General features: G+C 46.0%; 1 protein-coding gene across 2 annotated transcripts in view; it reads left to right on the top strand.

Moving 5' to 3' along the window:
- Window positions 1–2,348: 2,348 nt before the first annotated feature.
- Window positions 2,349–10,873, top strand: part of AHCYL1 (adenosylhomocysteinase like 1) — a gene marked incomplete at its 3' end in the record, with an annotated part of 41,230 nt that continues 32,705 nt past the window's right edge. For both annotated transcript variants that reach the window (XM_080799965.1, XM_080799966.1), the window contains exon 1: window positions 2,349–2,735. In XM_080799965.1, coding sequence (XP_080656091.1) covers window positions 2,616–2,735 — 120 coding nt within the window. In that variant the 5' untranslated portion in view covers window positions 2,349–2,615. The remainder of the gene's footprint in view (window positions 2,736–10,873) is intronic.

Here is a 10,873-nt window from a genome sequence, read left to right as displayed (position 1 = left end):
AAAAATCAGATCCAAAGGACAGACACATCTATGTTTTTTTGTTTTTCTTTTTTTTGGTTTTTGTTGTTATTGTTGTTTTTTAAATAAGCTATCCTAAATCACATGTTTTCCTATTCTAGGAATGTGGCATTTTCACCTCTGTTCCAACTGGCTCTTCTTCTGTTCTCTCAGCAGGCACCTCTGATCCCTGGACTCTGACAACAGTGTGGGCAAACCTACAGAAAACAAGCAACTTTAGGCTGTAGGTCCAAAGACTCCTCGGTGTGCAAGTAAGGCTCCTGGCCCCAGCTGAGAGCTAAAGAGGAAGGTACCTGTCTGGCCCCCTTGTGGATGAATCTGCTATTCTGGCCCCCTTGCTCTCTGTTCCTTCTGATACAGGAATACCGCCAGAGGGAAGTTGGGGGCTTGAAAGAGTGGGCAGATGAGAGAATTCTAACAGTGAAGATGAGGACCTGCGGAAACATGCAGCCTTTCGGGCACTTTCGCAGCCCGATTCAAACAGACGGCCCCCTGGGGCGGGGTGTTTGGAACACGGGCTTCTCTGACTAAGACTCTAGGGCCCCAGAGGCATGTATTTCATACTCTCCCCAGTCTTGAACACAAACCAGTGGAAAAGATGTCATTTCAAACCACAGCTTCTTTCTTGAAAGAGTTGAGCCTGTCAAAGACCTGGTGGACTTCTGGGTATAAGAAGGTGGGCTTGGTCGGGCACGGGGAATTTGGGACAAGGGTACTGGGAGGACCTGAATTACTCATCAAGGTAGAGAGGAATCTGGCTTCTCAGAGTCAATCAAGGAAGAGAGAGGGAAGTGGAAGGATGGGAAGAGAGTAATGGATGGGGTAACTGGGTGACTGGGTATTAAGGAGGACACATGGTGTAACGAGCGCTGGGTGTTATATACGATGGATAAATCATTGATCTCTACCTCTGAAACGGATAATACACTATATGCTAATTAACTGAATTTAAATAAAATAAAACTGGAAGGGAGTAATGGGAGGAAGCCACATTAGACAGCACTGGGCTAGGGGAACTTAGTGGGGTGGCGTGGCCCATGAGAAACCCCAGGTGACAAGATAGCCAAAATAACTTTGCAGAACATTTCAGAAATGTGATTTTAAATTGTTTGCTGTGTGATGTAATCTCTCCCCTGTGGCCCACAAACCTTCATTAAAAGTTCTGCTACATGTTACAGCATTATTTTTGCCGTTGTTTTGGAATAGGCGTGGGGGTTGAAAGAAGGGGCTGCGTTCCATATTTGAATTGACAGCAGAACTAAAGAAACAAGCACCACCACCAGAACAGTGAATAAAACTTCAGATGAGGCAGAAATCTAGAGCCAGAGATAACCATGAAAATCTAAGTCATTCCCCCCACCCCACACACAGACCCAGTAATTCACAGAAATCCCGGGAAGGGCACTGGACTTTCCACAGGACATGGCACTCAGCCAGTGTCCTTTAAATCTCAAAGGACATGCTACCTCAGCTGGCATTAGGTTCCAAATAGGCTTTGCCTCTGCAGCTGGACTGTCTTGCAAAACATAAAATGTATCACAAACACCTCTACTATCCAGGCCTTAGCCTAGGGCACATAGTAGGGGCCAGTAAGAGAACGCCCCGGGTGCCACCGGGAGCTGGCCGAGCCTATGTTTGGGGGAGAGTAGGAAACCCATTCAGGACGGAACTTCTTTCTACCACCTCCAAAGCCCCCTCCTTCTCTTCACTCCCTACCCATTAACCCCATCCCAATGGCCAGATAACATTAGCTCTGCGGCCTGAAGGTCTTTTAAACAAGCAAGACCCAGAGGAGACGGTGGTGGAGGTCACAAAAGGTTGTACAGAAACCAGCGTGCTGTGAGTCTGTTCCGCTGACCCTTATAGGGTGAGCAGAAGGCGAAGGGCTGCTGGTCCAAAGGGTCTGGAGCAGTGAATGGATCGTTTGGGTCCCCGCATATTTCCTGGTACTGGTTGTAGAATGTGTCGCGTAGGACTCCGGTCTTTGCTTCCAAACGTCACCCTTAATGCCCCTCTGAGGCCTTGGCGGGGGAACTCCACAGCCCAAAGGAACCCCTTCTCCCCCACGCCGAGTTCCGAGGCGTCCTTGAGGAAACCACCGGCCGCTCACAGGGCTGATGCCGCCACCTGGCGCCGGAAAGTGTCCAGCTCACTCTGGGAACGAGCGAGGCGGGAAGAAGAAGGCGTGGCTTCTGCAGCCTGATCCAGCCTGGTGGCGTCACGGCAGGGCGCCATTTCTCCCCGCCTCTTTCCCTGACCCCGCCCCGCTCGAAGCTGCCAGTACTTGACGTGGCGTCACCTCCCTCTACCCTTACTTTGCGTGCGTGTTTGCGTGCGGCGGAGGTGGCGGCGCGGGCCGGTCGGACCTCGGCGCTGCTCCTCTTGCTGCTCCTGTAGCCGCCGTCCCTGTCTGGCTGGTTTAGACTGCCGAGCGGACGAGACGCTGGCCACAGCACCTTAGCATCGGACGCAGCTCCGCGCGGGCCCTGCGGGAGGGTGGGCGAACGCGTGTCTAAGGGTGCCGCGCGGGCGGGCGGGCGCGGGTGAGGGAAAGAGGCGGGGGCGGCGGGTCAGCCGCGGGCCGGGCCGGCCGGGGGATGTCGATGCCTGACGCGATGCCGCTGCCCGGGGTCGGGGAGGAGCTGAAGCAGGCCAAGGAGATTGAGGACGCTGAGAAGTACTCCTTCATGGCCACCGTCACCAAGGCGCCCAAGAAGGTGCGGGGGCTCTGGGTGGCGGCGGGGGCCTGGGATGGGGCCTCGCGGAAGCGGCGCGAGCGAGCCCAGGGCCCGGGCTCCGGCTAGTTCGGGACTTCAGGGGCCAGGTTTGAGGTAGTCCGGGACGACGGAGGTGGTGTGAGGGGTGGCGGGTGAGTGACCCCAGGCCTATCCCGAGCTGGAAAGGCCGCCCCTGACCTCACTTTCCTTTGTCCCTCGGACCTAGTCCTCCGGGATCTTTCTGAAATCCGAAAGGGCCGGGCCTTAAATTTGCAGCTGACTTTTCCTGGATGAAGGGCCTTTCGAAGACGGGGTTGGGGGTGGTGGGGGGGCCGTGGTGAGCCATCTCAGTCGACCCTTGTGACCAGCCCCAGGGGATGGCGCTGTACAGAAAATCACCCCTCAGGTGAGTGGGTAAATCTGGCAGAGCTGCTTTGGGCAATCTTTGGGAGCAGTGTCTGGTTTATCCAGCAACTGCGTGCTAGCTTGGAGGCAAGAGGAAAAAAATACATGGAGCTAGCTCTTTTATACTAGGTGAAAGCAGCGAGGGCAATGTGAGATTGAAAAGGAAAGTATGATTTTCACCTTCTACGGTCGTCCAGTTGCTTCGACATATGTAAGATATTAACGTTTGGAGGTTGGTGACAGCAGACCCTGTCTTGGATACAGGTTGATCGTAGTCATGTGAATAGATCACTTAGGCATCCCTTGAGAAAGGAGCTTGGGTGGGTTGGAGCGGTGGGTGGTAAGGAAGGATTGCTCATTCTTTACCGCACTTAACTGAGGCAGAACAAGTTTAGTCTATTGTGCTGCGGGATGAGCTCAAAGGACACCCTACTAATTCTCTTGTCGTGAAAGATTAAATAGCAGCCTTTGGTGATTTTAGCCTAACTAGCTCTCTGAACGGTGGAATTGGGATCCCAAGTGCTTTGTGAGCATTTGCTGTCAACCACATCTTGACTTTCCACATACCTGGCACCCAGTTAACAGTAGACGGGAGAATCTTTGCAGAGAGGTGACCTTTCTGAAACCAGTGAGAAGCTGGATAAATATTTCCCTCCTGTAAAGACAGTGTTTCAAGGCTGCCTCTGCCTGCGGTGTTTGATGGGATGCAGTGCTTGTGTAAGCTGCATACATGGTTTGCAGGAATAGAGTCCTTGAGGCTCCTTTACCTGATTTAGTTAAGCTGTCATAGTGGGAGGGATGACTTTGTTTTTAAAGTAGATTAATCTACCACTCCAGAAATCAAATGCAGGATTGAAAAGACGGGTCGCCATTGTGTGCTGTAGCTCTCTTTTCCCACAAAATTGAGAAATGTACCAGTAGAATGCCTTTAAAAGGTAGTAGAAGATCTTTTGATTCTTTGGAGTCTGATTAACTTATTTTTAGCGCTTTCAGTTCAGTTGACTGCTTTGTTGGGGCAGTAACCGTAATCTGACTATTTGGAATCACAGGCACAGCCTTTCTAAGAATGCTTAAGGGTAATACTTACGATGAGTTAGGGGGAGGCCCTGGTACCCTAATTCCCTGAACTCTTCTCTCCCCATTAGCCTATCCTCTTTTGTCTAGTAGCTTCAGGGATTAAGCGTCTGTATTCTTACGTGCCTTAATGTTAGTAAGACCATGTTCTTGCAAGTGCCACTTATTAGTAAGGCAAAGTTTGTATTGTAGATTGTAAACTACATAAAGGCAGGGACTTTTGTTCACCAGTGTATGTATTGTGCCTAGCTCTATACCTAGCATGTAGTAGGTATTCAAATATTAATTGCCCACCTAGCTAACCAGTAATTGAGAAGTCTGTAGGACCATCTACCAAGAATAAATATTCCTTTTCCTCTTTCTTTCCCAGGAGGAATATTGTTCTTGTGTACTCTTGTCAAGCCAAATGCTAATGATTTTAAAGAGTCATCGCATTAGCTGAAATGAGCAGTCTCTGCCAGGAATGTGGGAAGACCCTATTATAAGTTTCCTTTTGTTGGTAAATGTACCCCCATGTTTCTTATTAATCCTGCTCTGCCTGAGGTTTGTTGTTTAGCATTTACACAGCACTTTGTATTAAAGTGAGTTATGATGACTAATTACCCTTCCCCTAGTGATGATAAAAGGCATTTATTTAGTTAATGAGTTGACTGAGGACTGGTCAAGGTCACATAGCAAGTTCTAGGTGATCCGTTTTTTCAGAACAACTGAATTGGACATTATGACTTAAGTAACTTTTGTACCTCTGCCATGTGTGGATAATGTGAGAAAGCTTGAGAAAAGAGAAAAAATGCAGTATGGTGTGTTCTGAATGATATAAGAAAAAGACCTCTTCAGATGGTGCCGGCTTTACCCTGTGAGGATTCCAGTGTGGCTGTAAAGTAATCCTTAGATCATTCCAAGCCCCAGGGCCCCTCAGGAAGTGAGGTGCCAGTCAGGCTGTAGGTCACTTTAGGGTGACCTTGATGGTCCTTAGGTCAGATTCCAGTGTAACTGGTGAAATTTTGTTCACTTTGGGGGCAGAGTAGATGTCCATCATTTAGAAGCAAAGATTGAGATTCTTCAACTATAATTGTAACTTAGTTTTGTATGCCCCAGGGTCTACCACAGTACTGTGAAGTTAATAGGACTTGTTGGTTTGATTCAAGGTTTGATCTAGGTGTCAGGAAGTCAACTAAATGGGTGCTACCTTAAGCAAGTGAGGTTCTGTATCTCAGTTTCCTCATCTACCAAATGAGTGCTTTTCATTTGGAACAGGTAGAGATAGGTGCATGTTAGGAGATAAGATTGCAAAACTGGTTTTAAGGAAGTCTATTAGTACACTTAGTATCCCTCTTTTTAGTGAGCATTTGAAATGGCTTGTCACACAAGACACATACAATATAGATAGAAAGTCAAAACTAGGGGTGCCTGGGTAGTTCAGTTGGTTAAGCTTCTGCCCTTGGCTCAGGTGGTGTCTCAGGGTCCTGGGATCAGGTCCTGCATCGGGCTCTCTGCTCAGTGGGGAGCCTGCTTCTTCCTCTCCCCTCCACCCATGCGCTCACTCGCTGTCTCAAATAAATAGATAAATCTTTAAAAAAAGAAAATGTCAAAACTGTAGAAGGAAGGGAAAAAATATTAACCCTGAGGACTAAGATAATTGATGAGGCTGATCATCACATGCAACTTTTCCCTCCTAGGAGTCAGATGATAAAGGGAATCGAGTTAGCGATGTGGCAGGTAATACATGTACCGTTTACCTGGGAAGACAGCTTTGGCTGACCCAGAGTTCTAAAGGAGATTTTCATGGGACAGTATTAACAGCTGTAGTATGAGTCACATGGTAAGACTTGTTTATAACTGTTACTGTTGATTTCAGATTGTATTGCCAGGAAAATTGGGGTGGGAAAAGGGGTTCCTTTTTTTTTTTTTTTAAGATTTTATTTATTTATTTGACAGAGATCACAAGCAGGCAGAGAGGCAGACAGAGAGAGAGGAAAGGAAGCAGCCCCCCCACCCGCTAGGCACAGAGCCGGACGAGGGGCTCTATGCCAGGTCCCTGGGACCATGACCCGAGCCGAAGGCAGAGGCCCCAACCCACTGAGCTACCCAGGCGCCCTGGAAAGGGGGTTCCTTAGTTGTAAGGGTAGTGTACATTGTGCCGCAACTAAAGAGGATCCTTGTTTAATGTTGGCAGTTATTAGTAGACCCATAAACCTGCTAGTTCCCCATAATCACTGGGTATTTATCCCTCTTTTTGCTACTTTGTATTGCAGGAGTGAGAGCTGTCCTTGGACTTTGGAAATAGACATTGTATCAAGTTGATTTTATTTTTTTCTAAGAGTAAACCCAAATCTCCAGCTTGATGAAACTTCCGAAGATAGACTTCTCTGGAAGCCTGTCAGAGCATTTGCTATTCTCTGCACTTCTGAACATTTACTGGGGGGACACTCTGTACTTCTAAATATTTAAGAGGGGGTACTCTCCAGAGTGATACTTTAGGCATTAAACTTAAGATCTGTGCAGACAGACTTTTACCACCAGCAGTAGGGGAAAAGAGAAGACACACAATTACTTTTGTTTGTAGGATATTCTTTTTTTTTTTTTTTAAGATTTTATTTATTTATTTGACAAAGAGAGATCGCAAGTAGGCAGAGAGGCAGGCAGAGAGAGAGAGAGAGAGAGGGGAGGAAGCAGGCTCTCCACTGAGCAGAAAGCCTGATGCGGGACTCCATCCCAGGACCCCGAGATCATGACCTGAGCCGAAGGCAGAGGCTTAACCCACTGAGCCACCCAGGTGCCCCTGTAGGATATTCTTTATTTGAGTAAGGCACATATAGTAGCCTCAGTTTATCAAAAGGGTGAGCTAGTGAGAGCAAGTAGCGCCCTAGTGAGTCCTACTTAGCTGTTAACCTGTCGGGTGGAATGCAGGTTGCTCCTCTTCTCATCAGGGCTATGTTATGGCTAATTCTTGGTGCAGTGTTACTGAATTTGCACCGATACTTCTTGGGATTCACCAAGAAGAGGTTTGATAGGTGGATATTTCCTATCTTCTCTACATTATTAGGATCTCTTGATTCTCTTCAGGACAGTTGCTGTTTTAGGGACAGTCTTCAGACAGAAGTCAAGGGTATAAGAAGATCATGTTTGGATTTCTCCACAGGTACTGATTATCTCGTTTTCTTATTTGGTTGTTAGACACTGGTTTCCAAATTACTTTGTTCTGAATTCCTTTAGCTTTTTATCTTGTAACAGAAATCTATTCATTGTCTAGATCCCTTGCTGGCAAGATTACAGTCGTGTTATGTTTAATTTTATCGGGGGGGGGTATCATTTGGGTCCAGTATGTGTTTCCCTATGTATTGTTGTAAGGTTATTTATGAAGGATATTTTGATACATAGAATCTTGTAGATTTCTAGTTGCCTGTGACTCTTCATAAATTTACTCTGCCACCTCAAGTAGTTATGACCTGTAAACAAGATTCTTACCACAAATTGTCTTTCCTACCCTTGTCAGTAAATGATGTCAGCATCTTGAATATGATAAGCAGTTAAAACTTCACATAAAAGTATGGTCACCTTTTCTCTTACAATTCCATATTTCCCTTTGACTCATTCAGGTAGTTCTCTTGCTCTCCCACTCTTGCTTGGCTGTTAACATAAGATCTCTTTAACTTCCCCTTTTTGTTCCTAAAACTGAGGAGTACAATGTACATTAAGCACTTGATTTTTGGAGTCGGGTTTACCTTCAGTCCCTAGCATCCAAAAACCATGTGACTTTGGGCAAGTGACTTAACCTGTGGAGCCTCCATTTTCTTGTCTGTAAAATGAGGAATAATGATAGTACTACAGGATTGCTGAGGGGATTAGCATTTAGTAAATTTACTTAGCGCTTTTGTTTCTTTATAACTAGAGTGACCATGTTTTTCCCGTGCCTGGTGCAGTTCTGGTTTAGACCTGTCGTCCCACCATGCTGTTCAGTGACTGCCTCTGTAAACTTTGAAAAGTACTCTGGTTTATATGGAATTTTGAAATGGTCTTAAAGAGCCAAAACAAAGATGTTTCTCTTGGAATGTCTTTTCAACAGGAAAAAATTTTTCTGCGAGAAAAATGTTATTTTATGTAGGGCTTAAACCTATTGAACACTAAAATAGTGGACTTCTCAGAGGTGCGCAGACAACAGGAGAACAAAGAGTTTGTGATAGAAATGGGGCGTGCTCTACCTGACCCCTCTTCCCCCACCCTTCACATCACACAGTGCACCTGTAGAAGGTGGGTGCCTTTCAGACAGTGGGCTAGCTGAGCCCAGGAGTTTATTTTCTCAAACTGCAATCATCTGGGAGTCTTCCCAAACTAGAATCCCTGAATTACATAAAACAATTCCAAAGACCCTTTGGAGGTGTGATTTTATCTTTTTATATAATCACCATTAGATCCCATCCCTGTGTATTCCAAGTGCCTCCCTCAGGTACTCTTTCTCTTTGCTCTAAACAGCCTGCTCCTAATTACATTTAACTGATTTTCTCCTGCAGAAGTGTGTGGCCTTTGCTCTGAAGCAATTACAGAACTAGGATGGAATACCCGTGCTTTTGTTGACACTGAGACTGGTCTCATTTTTTTCCTATCTCTGTTCAGTTTTTTCCAAAGGATTCAGTCCGGTGCCTTAATCTCAGAATGAGTATAATGATTGGTGCTACTTAGCAATATACAGTGGGACTTAATCATTTACTATGCAAACGGGCCACAAAGTGAAAAAGCATAATGAACCACTGGTAAGCGGTAGTATTTGGAATCCTGTGGTCGAGAGGAAGAAAAGACTTTGAAGAAACACAAATGTAGGACTGGCCCAGCATGCTCCTGCTTTCTTGCCACAGAAGTCCCAGTACCTCAGCTGACATGCCTCTGGACTTTACCTGTAGAGCTTAATGGGCTGAAAATGTTCTCTTTCACCAGCCCAAACCAGTTCACTGCTAAAGTGGACACCCGGTACTCAGTCGTGTGGTGGAACGAGGCTTGAACAGGAGGGCTTGGGACTGCCCACTGTTCCACGCTGTTCATCTTGGACCTGCCTCAGGCATAGTTCTCTACAATCTGAAAAACTGCCCAACTAGAAAAGGCCCTTTTGTATATCTTTCTTTTCTTTCTTGAAGAGTGTGCGTGTACAGTGGCGTCATTGGAATCCCGCTGAGCATGCTGTGTGTTCCAGGTGCCAAGGAAAACGCTAATGTGCTGATCCGCAGTGGTGCACAGCTCTGTGAGCTAGATGGGGAATTGGTGAGTGAGCGCGGGAGGGGTTAAAGGCCCAGAGGAGATGAGTGTTACCATGTTTCATTTCCATCTCCTGAATGAAGCTGTCCATTGCACTGTGGTTTGAATAATGTCAGGATTTTGGAAGTTCTGGGTTTTGTTTTGTTTTGTTTTGTTTGTAAATGTTTCCAGTTCTTGTGGTACTTATTAATTAAGGTGAACCTTTGGGGCACAGGTTTCCGCCGACATAATGGGAATTACTTTATTTCTTTCCCCCAGGACTGGCTTGATCTCAGGTCAGAGTTTTGGGGCTGTAGCTTTGTGTTCATCATGATCTTAGGATCCTAAAACCAAAAACGGGACCTACTAGAAAAGTAAGTAGGACCATGGTTCTGCTCTGCCCTTTTTGGCCACCTCCCTCCTCAGAGGTCTTAAGAAAGATTTATTTGGACTCTCAGGATGGTTAGCTTTATTTTGGAGATGTAGAAAAGAGCTCTTCGCGTTGAATTTTCAAAATGCACACCCTCATCTCTGTTTCTCCTTTTAGGAGAGAGGTCAATAAGTAGGTGAGTCTGTATGGAAGGTAGAGAACTGAAATAGGTTTCCCTTTTGCCAGTTTGAGGGATGCTTCTGAGATAGTCACTGGATTAGAAACTCTAGAACAATGGTTCTTAATCTTTTGAGTCATAGGTCCCTTTAAGAATCTTATGAAAATTACAGTTCTTTGGGAAAATTCAGGAACACAAAAACTTGCATAAGTTTCAGAGGACTTGGGATACTTCCTGAAACTCATTTGTGGATCCTGGGTTAAAAACCCTGATTTAGAAGCGGAGGTCTTTCAGCCATAGTGTCTCTTTTCTTTACAGATGCAGAAACTGCTGAGATTGTTTCCAGCTTGCAGTTTGTCCTTGAAACAAAGCTGAGGTTGTTGGTGTTCTTTGCCGGCCCCCTCTTTGGGATGCTCCTCAGCTTCCCAAGAGACTCATTATCAATGCCTTGAGGGTTCAACTCAGGAACTTAGGCATACTGAAACCAGCATTTCAGCACCTTCCAGGGGTTCTTATACTGTCTCATACCCTCTGCCCTTCATATGAAGCGTGGTGCCTCCAAAGCTTCAGAGCTGATTCTCAGGAGTGTTTAGGGAACTCACGTGCTACACCATCAAAACTAAACAAAATAACTTGTTCCTCTGTATCTCTCAAAAATAGATTTGATTTCAGTGTAGTATTTCTCAAAACTATTTTTAGGACTGACTTGATACCTGAATCTGAATTTTCATTTGGTTTCTGTAACCCAGGCGTACTGAGGGCAAGGACCTATCTCACACTTACGTATAGCAGTGCTTGGCATATGAGTACTGTCAGTACTTGTTTATGGAGGAAAATATTGTGAGATGATTATCACTATGAGAAAGTGAGTTGGACTCACTTGGT

The sequence above is a fragment of the Martes martes genome, assembly GCF_963455335.1.
Source record: "Martes martes genome assembly, chromosome: 4".
Classification (NCBI taxonomy): domain Eukaryota; kingdom Metazoa; phylum Chordata; class Mammalia; order Carnivora; family Mustelidae; genus Martes; species Martes martes.
Note: the sequence above shows the minus strand (reverse complement) of the source record. Positions and strands in the feature narration are given on the sequence as shown.